Here is a 19208-nt window from a genome sequence, read left to right on the forward strand (position 1 = left end):
GAAAGAATCATGATCAACATAATCTTACAATTTTGAAGGTATTTATTATAATCTGGAAATGGCTTACGTGGCGATGTTACACACGCCTGGAATGGATTTCCAGTCAAGCCTTGACGACAACTGCAAATTGGGTTGTGACTTATGACCGTACACTCAGCATTCAAGCCGCAAGAGCCTAAGCAAGGATTAATGCATTTCTGATTGACACATGCAGTTGCTGGTGAACAGTCAGAAGACACAACACATTCTGGGCGACATGCAGGTGGACTTCCGCTATAACCGTCTATGCATTTGCACACTGAAATCCCATTAATGGCTTGACAGTGACTATTTGGTCCACAAGGTGAAGGAGAGCATGGTTTTGTTATAGGTTCATCTAATAGAATTGGAAAGTTATATCATTGTCTGATGTTCGAAAAATAATGATTGATAAACTTGATTCTCTTCTTCCAAAATAATACGGAAGAGAAGAATTTTAAATACCTCGACGTGGAGTGCAAGCAGTGAAGGCATTTCCTTCAGTTCCTGGAGGGCAAGTGCATGATGGTAAATGATTTATTGTTACACATTGCGCATTTTGTCCACAAGTTCCTACACAAGGGTCAGCGCATTTCATTCGGATACAAGCTTTATCTCGTGAACAGTCATCGTTAGCAACACATTCAGGTCGACAACCACTGTATGGATCCCCTCTATATTCAAATAAGCAAGAGCAAACGCCTTCTTGACAAATAGCATTTGGACCACAGGGTGAAGGATTGCAAGGGTCATTGGTAGGACGTTCCTCAACTAAAAGTATTTGAGTTAGGATAAAACTGGTTCTGAATTTAAGTACTTTTGCATTAATTACAGAAATTCTATTGTTATTAGTATGTCTTACTTATTGCTGGCCTGGATAAACAAATTGTAAATGCATCTCCAGTAAATCCTTCCGGACAAACACAAGTGGCAGCGTGATTAACAACATTGCAAATTGCTCCTATTCCACATGATCCAGGACATGGGTCCATACATTTCTCACGGATACAAGAAAGATTTAATGGACATTCCGCGTTAATAGTACATTCGGGTCTACAGTTTGGCGGTATTCCAATATAGTTTGATGCACATGAGCATGATGGATTACCGCCGCTTTCACGACAAAGAGAGTTAGGTCCGCAAGGTGATGGAAGGCAAGGGTTTGTGGGAATTGCTATTTGTGTGTCCATTGGGCCTAAATTGAAATCAGAATTTAGGTACATTCAAATATTTCTGTAAATTTGTAAATGATTTGAATCAATAAAATTGGCATTTACTAACGCTGTACTAGCGAACAAGACGTGAAGGGGTCTCCGGTAAAACTAGATTTACATCTGCATATCGGGCTGTGATTTATTACTTTGCAGTCCGTATTCATCCCACATGGATCGGGGCAAGGGTTGACACATTTCTGATTGATACATGATTGTGTAAGAGCACACTCAGAATTAACTACACACTCTGGTCGACATCCAGGTGGGGATCCGATAAATTGAGGAAGACACGAACAAACAGCATTTCCATTATTTTGTCGACATATACTGTTTGGTCCACATGGAGAAGGTTGACAGGGGTTGACATCTACGACTATGAGAAGTATACATGTTTTATAAATGATAAAAACGAACTTATTTCTTATGTTGCTGATTTACTGCTGTTTGAAAAAATATACCTTGCTCTCTTTCTTCAATACAATAACGGAATGGATCTCCTGTATATCTAGGAAGGCATGAGCATGTTGGAGAATGGTTAATAACTTGACAAACTGCATTCTGTCCACAAGTTCCAGGACAAGGATCTTGACACTTCGCTCTGATACAAGCTTTGCTTGGAATACAGTCACTACTTAGTACACATTCAGGACGACAACCTTCATAAGGATCTCCAAGGTAATCCGGTAAGCAAGAGCAAGAACCGGCACCATTTCTTTCTTTACACACAGAATTAGCACCGCATGGAGATGGGACACATGGCTGGGGTGCATAAATTAGTATTGCTAAAAATAAAATTAAGTATAAAGGCCTCCATTGTTTTGTTACCAAGAATTCAATTTTGAGTTTTCCATACAAATTATTGCTTACGTTGTTGAGTGTTACACTGAGTGAATGGATCCCCTGTATAACCAGTGGCACACGTACACATTGGAATGTGGGTGATTACATTGCATACAGCATTGGCTCCACAAGAACCTACGCATGGGTCTTGGCATTTTTTATTGATGCAAGCATGGCGATTTGAACACTCGTCGTTACTTATACATTCTGGTTTGCAATTAGGTGGTGCACCAATAAATTCTGGGAGGCAAGAGCACGAAGGTGCGTTGTTGACAACTTTGCACTGGGAATTGAAACCACATGGTGATGGTTCACAAGGATTCTGTCTTGGTGGTGGTTCACTCACTGAAATATTATTTTTATTTGTAGATCAAGTCAAAGTAAAGTAAAAAATGAGTTGGTTCAAAATTGTGTAGAAGAGCTTACGCGCAGGTGTACATCTGATAAATGGATTGCCGGTCATTCTTTCAGAACAACTACAAATAGGATTGTGATTTACTACTTGACAAATTGCTGAGATGCCGCAGGATCCAATACATGGATTACTGCATTTTTGATTAATGCACGATTCCATAGGAGAACAATCAGTGCTAACAATGCATTCTGGTCTGCAAGTTGGAGGACTTCCAATATAACCAGAGATACATGAGCAAACTCCTTGTCCGTTTATTTCCCGACATTGACTATTAGGGCCACAAGGTGATGGGTTACATGGTTGAGTCTTTGGTGGTAGATCTATTTGAAAATTTTATTGATTTATAATCACTGCACTTTACTGAGTACTGATTTTTTTTTGCTATGAATAGAAGATATTTTTATGATAATCTCTAATCATATATACATTTTTTAGTATTCGATCAAAGTTCATGTGAAAACTAAATTCTGTACAAAGTAAAAATAAGTCAGTCACATTATTGTTAATTGTATTAATACCTCTCAAGGGCGAGCATGCTATAAAAGCATTTCCTGTCATTCCGCCTGGACAACTGCACATGGGTATGTGATTGTAGACGTTACATAACGCATTTTGACCGCACGTGCCAGAACAAGGATCGATACATTTGTTTCTTAGGCATGCTCTGTGAGAAGGACAATCTGTATTCAGAACACATTCCGGTCGACAGCCTGAATAAGGATCTCCGAAAAAGTTTTCTTGGCAAGTACAAGAACCGTCATCGCAAATAGCATTCGGTCCACAAGGTGATTGACTACATGGATCTACAGTTGTTTCTTGTATAGCTATAATAGTACCAAAATAAATTGAATAAGGAAATTAAACAACAGGTTTTCTATTCTGCATTTTAGTTTAAACAGATTTATTTAGGGAAGCTATGGAAAAATAAAATAATCTTACATGTGATTGGTTGCAAGACGCAGCTGGTGAATGGATCGCCGGTATAGCCTTGTGGACAAGTACAAATTGGTACATGATTATTAACTGAACACTGAGCGAATGTACCGCAGGATCCCGGACAAGGATCTCTGCATTTTTCTCGAATGCAAGCACTATTACTAGGGCAATCAGAATTTATTATACACTCAGGCCTACAGTTTGGAGGACTACCGATGTATGATTGTAAACAAGAGCAAGATGGCGCATCTCCAATCGCTCTACATTCCGAAAATGGACCACATGGGGATGGAATACATGGATTTTGTGCTGTTGGTGCTGTTACTGGTTCTGTAAATAATTAATTAGATGCAACGCGTACCAACAAAGATAAAAATTAGGAAAACAAAATTTAAATTACTGCTGCTGGCACAACACTTACTTTGAAGAGGGAAACATCTAACAAATGGGTCTCCAGTATAATCGTTTTGACATGTACAAATGGGACTATGATTTATAACTCTACAAGTAGTACTTCTTCCACACGGACTGGGACATGGATTTACACATTTTTGGTTTATACATGCTCTATCCATTGGACATTCTGCACTCCCTGTACATTCTGGACGACAAGAAGGTGGACTTCCAGAATATTGGGGTTGACATGTACACACAGCTTGCCCGTTAACATTTTGACACAGACTGTTTGGACCACAAGGCGAGGGACGGCATGGGTCTATAGGATCTTCAGGTATTACTGTATGACAACAAAAATGTTGAATTTTGATAACTGTTTACCTTTTCTGTTGATAAAAAACTTGTTATGTTAGATTCTTACCAGCTGGCGAAGCAAGAGAACAAAAACGGAATGGATCTCCCGAGTATCCAATGCGACAGACACACTGCGGTAGATGGTTTGTGACATAACAATCTGCATTCTGACCACAAGTTCCAGGGCATGGATTCTGACATTTTGATCGAATACAAGCTAAATTCGAAGGACAGTCAGAACTGATAGTACATTCTGGACGACATCCTTCATAAGGATTTCCCAAATAATTCGGCAAACATGAACATGATCCGACATTGCCTTGTTCTCTACAAATGGCATTTGTACCGCAAGGTGATGGTGTGCAAGGATTAACAATTTCGATGGCAGTTTCTAAGGAAAAATGATTGAATTGGTAATCTGAGATAATAAAATGACTTTCTTGAATATAGGAGCTTAACTTACGTTGTTGAAGTATGCATTGCATAAATGGATCACCACTATAACCAGTGGGACATATACACATAACAGAGTGACTCACAACTTGACATTCAGCGCTTGGACCACATGATCTTAAGCAAGGATCTTTACACTTTTGATTAATGCAGGCTTGCTGACTTGGACATTCGCTATTACTAACACATTCGGGTCTACAGTTGGGTGGAGAACCTAAAAATCCTGACAAACAGGCACATGAAGGTGCCTCGTTCACAACATTGCATTGGGCATTAGGTCCACAAGGAGATGGTTGACATGTATTTATGACTGGTCTGATAGCTGCAAGTAAAAAGGTTGATTTACAATATTATACTTTTCCTCAAAACAAAACACATGAAAAGGAATTCCTCTCTCGCGATCTTACTTATTGCTTCGCATATTGTAAACGGAGAACCAGAGAGTCCTGAAGGGCAGCTGCAGAAAGGATTATGATTGACAACTTTACATTCTGCACGCAAGCCACAAGTTCCTTCACAAGGATCAATGCATCTTTGATTACTGCATGCTTTATCTCTAGGACAATCTGAACTAACGACACACTCTGGTCTACATGAAGGAGGACTTCCAACATAACCTAATACACAGGTGCATACTGCTTGACCATTGATAGGTCTACATCTACTATTTGGTCCACAAGGTGATGGATTACATGCATCAATTGGTCTTTGATCTGTATTTAAAACGCACAAGAAGAAGGGATATATAAATTAATAATGTTATTAGTCGTTGAAATTGAACTAAATTCCTAGATTGATTATTTTTCGACTTGAAGTTGAAAATGAGAATTCATATCTATGTATTAACGAAAGAGAAGAGGGGAAGGTTCATTTGCAAGATTTGGATTAGTTCGTAACTCGCGGTCTTATGCTCCTCAAGTTTCATGAAAATCAGTCAATGCTACATTTGGCTACATCGGCCCGAAAATTCCCATAGAATCGTCATGGGGAAATATTTGTTTTCGGAAAAATAAACCTTCCCCTTTTCATCTCGATTAAACATACCTTTTTGAGGAGAGCAGGACAGAAAAGCATTGCCTGTCATGCCTGGTGGACAACTACACATTGGAACATGGTCGTACACGTTGCATTGTGCATTAGACCCACAAGTTCCAAAACATGGATCTTTACATTTGTTTCTTACACAAGCTCTGTTTTGGGGGCAGTCTGAATTAAGAACACATTCTGGTCGGCAACCACTATAGGGATCTCCTGTATATTCAGCCTGACAGCTACAAATACCTTCGTTACATAAGGCGTTTGCTCCACAAGGGAATGGATTACAAGGATCCGTGTCGATGGGTTCTGCTGCTATATAAAATTATATTGGGTTTATTATTATGCTACCCAATTGGTACATATCTTAGAGTAATAATCAAATAAATCCTTACGTGGTGGTGGTTTTGGATAACAGTTTACGAAAGGATCCCCACTAAAACCTTCAACGCAAGTGCAGGATGGAACATGATTAAGAACTGAACAGCGAGCTGAAAGTCCACATAAACCTGGACATGGGTCACGACATTTTTCATTTAAGCAAGCTTGATTACTTGGACAGTCTGAGTTTATCGTACATTCAGGTCTACAGTTAGGTGGGGACCCAATGTATGATGGGGCACACGAACAAGCCGGCAAATTATTTACGTCACGACATTCTGAATATGATCCACACGGAGAAGGCACACACGGATTTTGAAGTACAATTAGGTCTTTTATTGGTTCTGGAAGATAATAAATGTTAAAATTTAGTCGCGGAACAGTTATTTTGGATTGTAGGCACATATTGTGTAATGGTGAGAAGGTCTTACTTGGCAGCAAGAAACATCTAGTCAAAGGATCTCCTGTGTATCCATTTTTACAAGTACAGATAGGACTGTGGTTAATAACTCTACAGTTTGTACTTAGACCGCAAGAAGCTGGACATGGATTTGTACACTTCTGATTAATACACGATTTATCTAATGAACATTCTGTGCTCACAACACATTCGGGTTGACATGCAGGTGGGCTTCCTATAAAGCTGGGTAGACATGAACACACAGCTTGCTCATTTAAATTTCTACATTGACTGTACGGCCCACAAGGGGACCTACTACATGGATCTATTTGATCAGCCAGGTCTAAAAAGAAATTTTCTTGTATTTGCAGTATTGAATTGATTCATGTTAAAAAAAATACAAATTTATTGAAATTACCAGGTATTCTGGCTGGACTGCAATAACGGAAAGGATCTCCAGTATAGCCAGAAATACAGTTGCACGATGGGGAATGGTTTATAACTTGACATTCAGCATTTGGTCCACAAGCGCCGAGGCATGGATTTTGGCATTTAGATTGTATGCAAGCTAAATTTGATAGACAGTCAGAATTGACAGTACACTCAGGTCGACATCCTTCATAGGGATTTCCTATATATTCTGGTAAACAAGTACATGATCCAGCGCCATTTTGTTCTCTACATACAGCATTAGAGCCGCACGGTGATGGTGTGCAAGATGTTCGATTTTCAATTACGACAGCTGTTGATATAATGTATTTTAGGGTTCGAATTTCATGATTATTTATGGATAGTAGAAGGAAATTTTGCTTACGCTCTTCAAAGATACACTGTGTGAAGGGATCTCCCATAAAACCAGCTCTACAAACACAAATCGGAGTATGACTCACTACACGACACTCAGTATTCGATCCACAAGACCCACTGCAAGGATCTGTACATTTACGGTTTGTACAAGCTTGATGCATCGGACATTCACTATTACTAATGCACTCGAGTCTACAATTTGGTGGCAAACCTAAGTACTCGGGTAGGCAGGAACACGAGGGTAAATTGTTTACTACTTGACATTGCGAGTTGGGACCACAAGGTGATGGTAAACAAGGGGATCCTCTGTCCACAGGTCGATCTTCTACTAAAAGAATAGTTTCAATTCTAATTTATTTCATCTAAATATTGCAATCTAAAAGCAGCATTTTAAGCTTTAAACGCATATTGGAAAAAGCGAACCAAAAAAGCTTATTCATTATATTGGTTAAAGATATAAGGTAATCCTTACTGATTGGATAACACTGGAAAAATGGATCACCGGTGTTTCCTGGAAGGCAGCTACATATCGGATTGTGTTTGATAACTTGGCAATGTGTTCTAATACCGCAAGATCCTTCACAAGGATTTATACATTTTTGATTACTGCATGCAAGATCATGAGAACAGTCGGAACTATGGGTACACTCTGGTCTACAAGTAGGTGGACTTCCTAAAAAGCCTGGTACGCATGAACAAACCGGTTGTTCATTCACGACTCTACACTGACTGTTAGGACCACATGGTGACGGGCTGCAAGGATTAGCTGATATGGGTCCTATAAAAAGAGTGACACTCAAACAAGGTAATAGAAATATTCATGAGCAGCACTTTTTTATAATTGAAGCAAAAATTGGCTTCTTAGTCGGCAAAAAGACAAGGTCATTCTAATGACGTCGATTTCTGTCCAACTGATGTTCTAAAAACGTTTGAGGTTCTTAAGACGTCCTTAAAATATGATACGTCTTTGGTACATAAATTGAAATGGCATGGGCGTTATCAGAATGACAAATTATTTTTACCCACTGAGTTATTTTTCAGTTAAAATAGTTACACACCACTTGGTTTTAAACACATGACAAATGCGTTTCCTGACATTCCTGGTGGACAAGTGCACATTGTTATATGATTATAAACCATACACTGGGCATTTTGACCACATGTGCCAGGACATGGATCAATACATTTGCTACGAACGCAAGCTTGATTAAAAGCACAATCTGTGTTAAGAACACATTCTGGACGGCACATCGTGTATGGGTCTCCTTTATATTCAGGTAAACATGTACAGACGCCATCATTACATTGTGAATTTGGTCCACAAGGAGATGGATTGCAACGATCTGTTGGAATATCGTTGCTTGCTGGAAGTATATTTTTATTATTGGAGTGATCTTAACGTGCTGTTAATTAGTTTGCATGATTTATGTTGAAACTGTACAGGAAAAATAAGGTGTTTGCCTTGCAGGTATAGACTTCAAGTCGAATGTTTAATTTTTCATGTACCTACAATATAATGTTCGATGCTGAAAAGACACTTTGTTTTTCCTATGTGTGCATAATGAGTGTTCGCAGAAACAAAACTAAATTCGAAGTTCCATAAGCAGAGAGTAAATTTTAGTTTGATTCCAGAACTAGGTTTCTTTCTTTAATTTTTAAAAATTAAGAACCCAAAACTGTAGATTCAAACTGGCATTCTCTACATTTATTTACTAAAAATATTTTAATATAACAAAAAAAAATTATGTTCAAGTGATAGGCGGACAGGAAAATTTAAAATGTGCAAAAAATCAAAGATAAAGGTCAATCAAATATTCCAAAAGTTCCTCATTTTTGCACTTTTTAATAAAATATTTTTTTAATTTAATATAAAAAATAGTGTTGCTTTGAAAAGTATTCCATGATCCCAGAAGTAAAATTTAGAACAAAAATTCAAGATGCCGCACATTGACGAAACAAGAATTTTTCTTGGATAAAAATCCCCCAAAATTTGAATTCTTAACCAATTTCAATGTTTTCTTCTTTGGAAAGGGCTGTAAGTGTTTCAGTTATAAAACGTAACTGCGAATATTTCACTATGGATAAAGAAAAAAAATTTGTTATTTAAACAATATAAAGTTTGACATTTTTTGCTTAATTTTTAGTTTTTTCTAGGCAATTAATTTTAAAAGATCATAAATCAATTTAATAAATAACTGAAAATAATTGCCAGCGCGCTAGTGAAAGAAGACATTTTTTTTTACAAATTAATGAATAAAAATGATTTTTCCGTGATTTGCAATGATTAACTCTTTAAAAATTATTAGATCTTGAAATTACAATTATTTTAAAAAAGCTGTTTTTTATGAATTTTATTCACACAGTTTCTGTAAGCAAATGCACATTTTGACCATTTTTTCTTGATTAGGCTTAGTTTTTTTGTGGAATCAACTTATATTTTTTTCCGTGATCATTTAGAAATGTACCGTGAACTCTACTTCTACGAATTTAGTAGGATTTTTCAAAACTGCTTTCTTTCTACAGAAATGTTGCTATTTTCTATCAAAAACAAGAATTGTTTATATAATCAACAATTGTTAGCCACTTGAATAGTATGACAGCAAAGAGTCATCGGCAAGACATTTCTAGTTAGCGTTGAAAAAAATAAAGCCTATTTCATTAAAAATTGGTCAAACTATGCTTTTATTTACAAAAATTGTTAAAATAATTGATAAATAGAAGCTATTCTTAACTACCTATAATATCATATCAATACATGCCAGCTTTGGGTGCCAGCTATAAACTTTAAATCGCTAATTATTGCCAATCATGAAAAAATTACTTTTATTCAACAATTTGTTTACATTATAAACAACTATTTTTTCTACTCTAGAATACTGGAAAATCGTTTTATTTAGTTAGTACACTAATTTATGAACTGGTGAAATGAATTGCAAGGCATGATCAGGCAATTAAAATGTTTTACTAACTGAATACCTACAATGAGGACCACCTAACCAACCACAGTACTTGGAACTTCAAAGATAGTACTATTGCTAAAAAAATGTTCAACTTTTGACAAGGTTTCGCAAAAGCTTTTGTGATGTTTTTAGTAGGCTTGATTTTACTTCATTTTTTTTAGTATATTACGGTGCAGCATGAAAATTCATAAGTTTGCACTTATAAAAGTATCAAGTCTTACGTTTTGGTAGTGGTTGACAACTAGTGAATGGATCTCCGGTATAACCGGGAGGACATGTACATGCTGGGGTATAATTATTAACACTGCAAAGAGCACCAAGCCCACAAGTGCCTGCACATGGGTCTCTGCACTTTTCCAAAATACAGGCCTTGTTGCTTGGGCAGTCGGGGTTTATGGTACATTCCGGTCTGCAATTAGGTGGGCTTCCAAAATAGTTGGGCAAACAAGAACATGAAGGCATGCCTCCATTATTACGACATTCAGCATTTAATCCACATGGAGAGGGTATACAAGAGTTTTGTACTTGTGTTGGGTCTTTCACAGGCTCTGGAAAATTGATAATTTATTAAGGAGCTTAAATCAATACCTCTATGTTAAAGAGGACTCTTTTGGAGAGAACATCTGAAACGAACTCTCTGGCGTTGGTCGTCCGAACGAACGATTCCTAAACTATTGATGATGGTAGGGTTGCCTGCCATGCCAGGAAGAAGCCACTCAGAACGAAAAAAAACCTGAGTAGAGGGCTGTACCAGATATTGTAGAACCAATATTGTCCTCGGGGGCTGGACCTCCATCGGTTAAAAAAAAATAGAACTAGGGTAGTTCAATTATTCAGAGTCTTGATTTCTTCGGCTAGAGCTTGCACGACGTACGTGTATCCAGACAACATTGATTCTGCCGATGCGGAAGCAGAGTAATCCAACACAAGGGGCGCGGGCTGTACGATGCTGATATGCGAGCAGTTCGACAGAAGCGTGACATGATCTTTAACGCAATGTGTCACGCCTCTTCCGAACTACTGTCATGCCAGCATCGAACAGCACGCGATCTCTGTGTTGGAATACTCCGCTCCCGCACCCACAGAATCATTATTGTCTGGATACGCGTACGTCGCGCGTATGCTAGCCAAATCAAGCGGGACACCGGAGAATTGAACTACCGTAGTTCTATTTTCGAGTCCATAGGGATTTAGCCCACGTTGAGAATATTGGTTCTACAGTATCTGGAACCCCTCTCGACCAAGATTTTTATCCGTGTACCAGCGGAAGCCGAGACTACTAGATGCAAGTAGAAGCTTGAGTAGAAGGCTACTTTACTTTACCTGCAAGGGCTGATCCTTTCATTGTTATGAGATTAATGCCTGTTACAAAAACTGAACTTATAAAAAAAATAGTTGAACTAAATTTTAATTATCTGAATCAATATTCTTTTTCAATTAGAGAAAGTTCAAAAAGGGTTGATGAAAATCGGTTGATATTTGAAGTAATAAGAGAAATCTTCATGTGCATAAAAAGTACAATCAATCTCATTTGGGATTAAAGATATTAACCGATTTTTTACGATCTTTTTTAATCTTCTTGCCATAATGTAATGAAGCTAATGCAGTCCATTAAAATTAAGATTCTTTATATTGTACCTTTAATTTTTATCAACCGGCTGTGATCCCCTAAAAATGGGAAGGTCACGTGAGACAAGCAGGTGCCCGCACGATCGGCAGTCTGTCTCCTTGAGTGTTACTATTCGAAAAAAATGTACGGTAGTGGGTCTGCCGGATCACAGAAAGTGCAAAAACCTTTTGGGAAAGGCGGTTTTAGACTAAAATTCTTTTAAAAAATTTCCCACTTTCCAGAATTCGCTAGATACTTGATGGCCAGTTGTATGGGTGATCTTCCCGAGATTTGGGAGTAGTCAAAAATTTTTCATAAATTTGGCTAGTTGTCCCGAAATTTCGGGATGACTATTCCATACCCTTTTCTAGCTCTCCCATGTTTTCAGGAAGACTAGACACAACTGAAAAATTAATATTTGGTAATATAATAATTAATTTAATTTCAAAAGGCTGCATTAGCTTTATTAAATTACTTCAGGAAGATTAAAAAAGATTGTAAAAAATCGGTTAATATCTTCAATCCCAGTGGAGAGACATTGTACTTTTATATGTGCGCTTAAGAATTTCTATTACTAATTATAATATTAAAGAATTTTCATAGACCTATTTAAACTTTTTTCTAACATATAAGGAAATTTCTTTAGCTAATTAAAATTTAATTAAGTTGCATTTTTATAATTTCAGTTTTCGTAATGGGTCTTAATCTTATGACAATGAAAGGAACCTCTATTGCATGTAAGGAAAGTAGCTTTCTACTCGCATCGGAACTCTGCTTCGGCTGCTAGGACCATGGCGTATACGGTGTATATAATCGGCAAACAGCGGACAGGTTTAGTAATTAATACTCTCTGGTTAAAGATAAGCAAATAATTCAGAGGAATACAGAAGAATTGAAAGAATTCAGGTGCTTGAGAGAAATCAACATATTTAAGGAATTTCGAAAGTTCTGCAAATGCAAAGAATGCAAGCAGCTTTAGCATTTCAAAATATTTAAGAAATTTAGGGGATTGAGAGAATTGAAGACATTTCAAGAATTCGGAATATTGAAGAAACTCAGGAAATTCAGAATATTTAAAGATTTATGAGAATTTATTTTTAGAATTTTTTTTTCAGATTACAATAGAATTTTTTGTTTTTGTTTATTCGTTGTGATTCAAATTTTGTCGTTGGATTCTTGTTTTTAACGGGAGTTTGCATCAATTTGATTATTGGACGTTAAATAGTATTTTTAATTTGGATTTTAATCTAAATAAAATTTCTTACATTTCAATTTCAAATATTTAAGGAATACAGAGTATCAAAAGATTTTAGGGAATTATAAAAATTTTAGGAAATTTAGAGGTCAGAATATTTGAAGAATGTAGGGAATTCAATAAATTCAGAGAATTCAAGGAAATTTAGGAATTCAGAATATTTAAGGGTTTTTGAGAGTTTAGGGAATTCGGCTAAATTCCGAATATATAAGGAACAGATGATATTTAGGAAAGTTCAGCAATTCAGAATATTTCAGGAATTCGGCGAATTCAGAATATTAAAGAATTTTATAATATTCAGAGAAATAAAGGATTTCTGAGTATTCAACGAATTTAGAGATTCTTAGGACCTCAAGAAATTCAGAAAATTCTAAGAATTCCAGCAATTTAAGAAATTTGGAAAATTCAAGGAATTCAGGGAATTCAGGAAAAGTCAAGGAATTCATAGATTTTAAAGAAATCCAGAAAACTCCAAAATTCCAATCAACTGATGGAGTTCAGGGCATTCAGGGAATTCCAGAAATTCATCCTGAATTCCAACTTTCTGGAGCAAGACTCCAGTTCTTCCCCTCGACCATTGATATAATTAGAAAAGGAACCCGCAGAAAGTACATTCCAAAAATGTCTCCGTTAAATTAGCTGAAACTTTCAGAAAATAATATTCTCGCTATGACAAACAAAAGCTTCCTGTGGCATTTCAAGATCTCATAACTAGTTTCCGAGCTATGAGATCTAGAAGTACCAGATTTTGAACAAAGATTTTGATATGGAAAACTCTAAAAGTTTTGGAAAATTTTGGAAAACTCGTTTAAATACTGCATTTAGTAGACTATTTTAATCTATAGTATGATATATCTCGAAATAGAGGCTAGATAAATCAAAATGTTTAGGGCAAAAGTTGTCGGGGGCAAAGGGGATTTTGCAGAGGTAGAATTGACTTTGACCTTAAATAGGATCTTCAAGGTTATTTGGAGATCAAAGTGATTTTTTCAATGGAAACCGTTATTTTGACCGCTGACTTGAAAAGACGGGAAATGGTCATTTCGTGAAGCTCATACGAAGGTCAAACGAAGGTCAAATATGCGAAAATGGCTGTATTTTTTTGTAGTTTTTAATACTTTATATTTTTATCACTACCCAGGAACAAAGACCTGGACGTAACAGGATTATGTTCCCTTTAGGGTGCACCCTGACTAGTAAGAGGTAAGTGGACTCACTGTAATCAAGCACTCCAAAGAGAACATAATCCGGTTACGTCCTCGTCGTTGTTCCTGGGTAGTAATGAAAATAGGAAGTATTTTAAACTACAACAGAATTCAGCCATTTTCGCATATTTGACCTTCATTTGTCCTTGTTATAAGCTTTACAAAATGATCATTTTCCGTCTTTTCAAGACCGGGGTCAAAATAACGGTTTCAATTTAAAATTACTTTAACCCCTGAATAACCTTGAAAATTCCATTCAAGGTCAAAGTTATTGGTACCTTTGCGTAATCCCCTTCGCCACCGACAACTTTTGCCTCAAAAAATTTTGATTTATCTAGCTGTATTTCGAGATATATCATGTTTTCGAGACAAAGGCTTCACACCCAGAATAAATATCATTTTTCTATTAATTGAACCAGATAAAATCTCTAATGTACGTTAAGTTTTATTTCTTGATTATTCTAAGCATAGTCCCAGGATACTTTAATATCTGGTACTTTTAAATCCCATAGCTCGGAAACTAGTAATAGGATCTTAAAATTCCATCGGAAACTTTTGTTCAGCTTGCCGAGAACATTATTTTCTCAAAGTTTCAACCAATTTCACGAAGACATTTTTGCGATGTTAAACAAATTAATGTTCGATGAAAATTTAAAATGCTCATGTCGATGAAATGTGAGTAATTTTCAAGATAGGGTCATTTTTTAATTCCACACACATATCATAACGATGGCAAAATAAAACATTGAATTGGAGATTGACAATTCAATTTGAATTTCTTTGAATTTAGCTATCTTTATGACATTTATGTGACATCAAAAAAAATTAATTTTAATTGACTGAGCCTTTTTCTAGAGTTTCAAATCTTGAAAGTGACTTACCTTTTTTTGAGATTAGCATTTAAAACTTTTATCGGGAGTTCGGGAGAAACGGCAGAATTCTTTGAATTTCCTGAATGCCCTGAACTCCTTGAAATGACTGAAATTATCCTTAAATGGCCTGAATTCTTTGAATTTCCTAAATCCTTTAATATTCTACATTTCCTAAATGCCTCAAATATTTTGAATTCCGGAACTTTATTGAATATCCTGTATTCCTTGAATATTCGGAATTCTCTAAATTCCTGAAAATCTCTAAAATCCTCAAATATTCTGAATTCCGGAATTTCCTTAAATTCTCTAAATTTATTGGATTCCCTAAATTTCTCAAATATTCTGACCTAACTGAATTTCCTGAAATTGGTGTAATGTTCTCAAATCTGTCAAAATCCGGTATTCCTTCATATATAAGGAATTGCCTGAATTCTTTAAAATCCTTGAATTTTCTAAACTTTCTGAATTTGTTGAATATTCCGAATTCTTTAATTTTCTTAAATTCTCTCAATCTCCTGAATTCCTTAAATATTTTGACTTCGAAAAATTGCCTTATGTTCTCCACATTTCCAGAATCTCCTGAATTCCGTAAATGTGTTGAATTGACTTAAATGCCTGAAATATTTCAATTATTCTCTATTCCTCTTAATTATTTGCATTCTTACGGATTATTTTTAAATTTTTTAATTCAGAAATGAATACAAAATGAATACAGAAATGAATACAATTTTCATTATAAAATTAATAATGATTAATTATTAATTATTCAATAATCAAGAATTAATGTCCAATTATTTTAATGATAATTATTACTTAATTGAGACGAAAGAATTCAGGAAGTGACAGGAATTCAGTATAGTTTGGAGAATTGAATGAATGTAAAAAACTTAAGAAGTTCAGAGAATTCCAGAAATTTCAGGAATTCAGAATATCAGAAATTCTAGGTATTTATTGAATGCAGAATATAAAAATTATTCAAGGATTGCAGGGAATGAAGAGAAATAGAAGATTTCAGAGAATTTAGGGAATTTTTAGATTTTCAAGAATTAATCAATTCAGGGAATTTCGAATATTTTAGGAATACAGGAGCTTCAAAATTTTGTAGGGGTCAGGAATTTTGGAGGATTTAAGTAAATTCAGAGAAATCAAGTATTCCAGATAATTGAACGAATTCAGAGATTTAGGGAATTTAGAGGAATTAAAGAAATTCAGGAAATTTAAGGAGTTCAGTCAATTCAAGGAATTCAGGACATTCAAAGAGTTCAGGGCATTCAGGGAATTTAGGGAATTCTGAATATTCCCGAAATTCAGGGACTTGAGAAAATTCAAAAATTTCATGGCTTTCGGAGAACTGAATAACATTTTAATTCTATAATTAACAATTTAATAATAATTAATTTTTCATTAATTAATTTTAATGACTATTATGACCTAATTTAAATTCAGGAATTTAGAAAATATGAGGAATTCAATTTAGTTAAGAGAATTAAGGGGATGTAAGAAATTTAAGAAGTTCTGAGAATACCAGGAATTCGGTATATTAAAGTAATTATGGGAATTCAGAATATCAGGGAATTCAGAGCATCTATTAAGTGCAAAACTTTCTAGGAATTAAAGAATTGTAGGGAATTCAAAGAAATTGAAGACTTCAGGGAGGTTAAGTAATTTTTGTACATTAAAAAATTATTATCTTCAAAGAATTTAGAATATTCCATAAATTTAGAATATGAGGGAATTCAAAAATTTCAGGGATTTCAGAGAATTCAAGGTATTAGTAGAATTTCAAGAAATTATAATATTCAAAGAATTGGGGCAATTTAGAATATACAAACATTTCAGAAAATTCAGAGAAATCGAAGCATTTAATAGAAATTAAGGTAGCCTAGAATATTCCAGGATTTCAGGGAATTCAAAAAATTAAAAATATTCTAGTATTTCAGGGAATTAGGAATATTTAGGAAATCCGAATATTCAAGGAATGCGAGGCATTCCAAAACATTCAATCAATTAAGGGAATTCCAAATATAGAAAAAATTCGGGTTATTCAAGAAAATCAAAGAGTTCAGGGAATTTTACAGCATTCAGGTAATTCAAGGAATTTCGAGGATTTAAAGAAGATAGATGTTTTCTGGAATTTAGAGAAGTAAGGGACTTCCAAGCATTTAAGGAATTCAGAATATTCAAGGAATTTATAGAATTTCAAATATTTAAGGAATTCAAGATATTTAGAGAATTCAAGGACTTTCGAAAATCAAAAAATTTCAAGGATTTCAGAGACTTGCAGGGTTTTTATAAATTCGGGAAATTTAGAATGCTTAAAAAGTTAGGAAATTGAAGAAATTTAGAGAATGAAAGCACTTTAAGGTGTTCAGAGAGTTCAAAGAATTCAAAGCAATTCAATATGATTTCAAAATTATGTCAAATAATACAGTAACCTGCTACCGATCGTGAATGTCTCAGCCTGGGATTCACGTTAGATAATGTCTCCCACTACACTAAAAATATTTCTTCCCTTGCGATTTACCCTCATATCTAATAAGTTGAGAAAATCGAAGCTATTCAAAAAAATAACTGTCAAAATTTGGTATTTGAGGAAATAAGTAGCAGAGAATATTCAGAGGTTATTATGTTAATTATAGCCATTTATAAATTGAAACCAACTTATGAAATAGGCTATATTAGGTCTCAACATTTTTTGAAAAGTTGATGGAGGATAGTGTATACTAAACCAGAGAGTATTAATTATTAAAGTTGGTATGCCGTTCGTCACGTATAATGTGTGATAAAAACCGAGGGCGAACTCAAAAAGCAGCCTATTTCTTTCAGACGGCGATGTAGAGAGTGATCGTTTTAGATGTATTTTTTTATTTAACATAGAGCATCGCAATATTTCATCATAAGCGCAAACATTTCATCAGTAGCGCAAATTTTCTATTAGAAGCGCAAATATTTCATTATAGACGCAAATATTTCTTCATTAGCGCAAAATATTTATCGTAAGCACAAACATTTCATCACGAGCGCAAATATTTCTTTATAAGCGCAAAATATTTATCATAAGCACAAACACTTCATAACGAGCGCAAATTTTTCATTATAAGCTTAAAAATTTCATCATAAGCGCAAATCTTTCATCATGAGCGCAAATATTTCATCAAAAGCGCAAAAATTTCATCATAAGCGTACCTTCGTTCGGGTATAATTTTTAAAGCGTTATAGCAGTAGAAGCAATTATTCGCTTCACTTTGCTAACTTAAAATTAAAAATTAAAAATGTACTTTTTTCTCAAAAATCTGACTGACAACACTTCAAACTACTTAAATAGGCTGTTTTGTTAGATCCGCAATTTTCAAATAATGTCTTACTTGGTATAGGGAAACATCTGGTGAAGGGGTCTCCTGTGCAATCCGGTTTACAGGCACAAATGGGACTGTGATTTACGACTCTGCAAATTGTGTTTTGACCACAAAGACCAACACATGGGTCTACACATTTTTGGTTAATACATGCCCTATTTGTAGGACATTCAGAACTGATTGAACATTCGGGTCGACATCCAGGCGGACTTCCCAAATATGTGGGAATACAACTGCACACTGACTGATTATTTACAACTCGGCATTGACTATTTGGCCCACATGGTGAGGGTACGCAGGGATCATCATTTTCTATAGCTGTAATTAATGTATTTAATTGCTAATTGTCTCCATGAAATAACTTTTGATCTAAAATTTCAACAACAAAAAAGTCTCTTCATCTAATATGGATCTTCGCAATAATGAATTTTTTAAATGACTTTATTATTTGAATTTTAGTTATTATTAAACATTTAAAGCTGCAAATAAAAGTTGTGACACAATAGAATGTTTTGTGCAATACAAAAATATCACATTCAGGGTGGCCTGGTAAGTTCGGATCTTTGAACTTTCGTTAATTAAATATAAAAATTAAGATACCAGCCCACCCCTGGTTATATTAGAATGAATGTTGACACATTGAACAATTAAACATGAAACATTGAGAACATATTAACACATATTTTAATCAATATTTTATAT

The 19208-nt window shown here is 35.1% G+C and overlaps 1 protein-coding gene across 1 annotated transcript in view; it reads right to left on the bottom strand.

Moving 5' to 3' along the window:
* LOC117178780 overlaps positions 1 to 19208 on the bottom strand; it is a 226464-nt gene that overhangs the window by 71106 nt on the left and 136150 nt on the right. The window contains 22 exon segments of the mRNA XM_033370251.1: positions 68 to 376; positions 484 to 789; positions 881 to 1213; positions 1300 to 1605; positions 1691 to 2014; positions 2100 to 2417; positions 2499 to 2807; positions 3006 to 3311; positions 3427 to 3753; positions 3845 to 4159; positions 4241 to 4564; positions 4637 to 4948; positions 5034 to 5339; positions 5671 to 5973; positions 6057 to 6386; positions 6474 to 6785; positions 6861 to 7184; positions 7257 to 7577; positions 7722 to 8027; positions 8308 to 8613; positions 10431 to 10757; positions 18516 to 18824. Of these exon segments, the coding sequence (XP_033226142.1) occupies positions 68 to 376; positions 484 to 789; positions 881 to 1213; positions 1300 to 1605; positions 1691 to 2014; positions 2100 to 2417; positions 2499 to 2807; positions 3006 to 3311; positions 3427 to 3753; positions 3845 to 4159; positions 4241 to 4564; positions 4637 to 4948; positions 5034 to 5339; positions 5671 to 5973; positions 6057 to 6386; positions 6474 to 6785; positions 6861 to 7184; positions 7257 to 7577; positions 7722 to 8027; positions 8308 to 8613; positions 10431 to 10757; positions 18516 to 18824 (6933 nt within the window).

This window comes from Belonocnema kinseyi, chromosome 8 (assembly GCF_010883055.1).
Source record: "Belonocnema kinseyi isolate 2016_QV_RU_SX_M_011 chromosome 8, B_treatae_v1, whole genome shotgun sequence".
Taxonomy (NCBI): Eukaryota; Metazoa; Arthropoda; class Insecta; order Hymenoptera; family Cynipidae; genus Belonocnema; species Belonocnema kinseyi.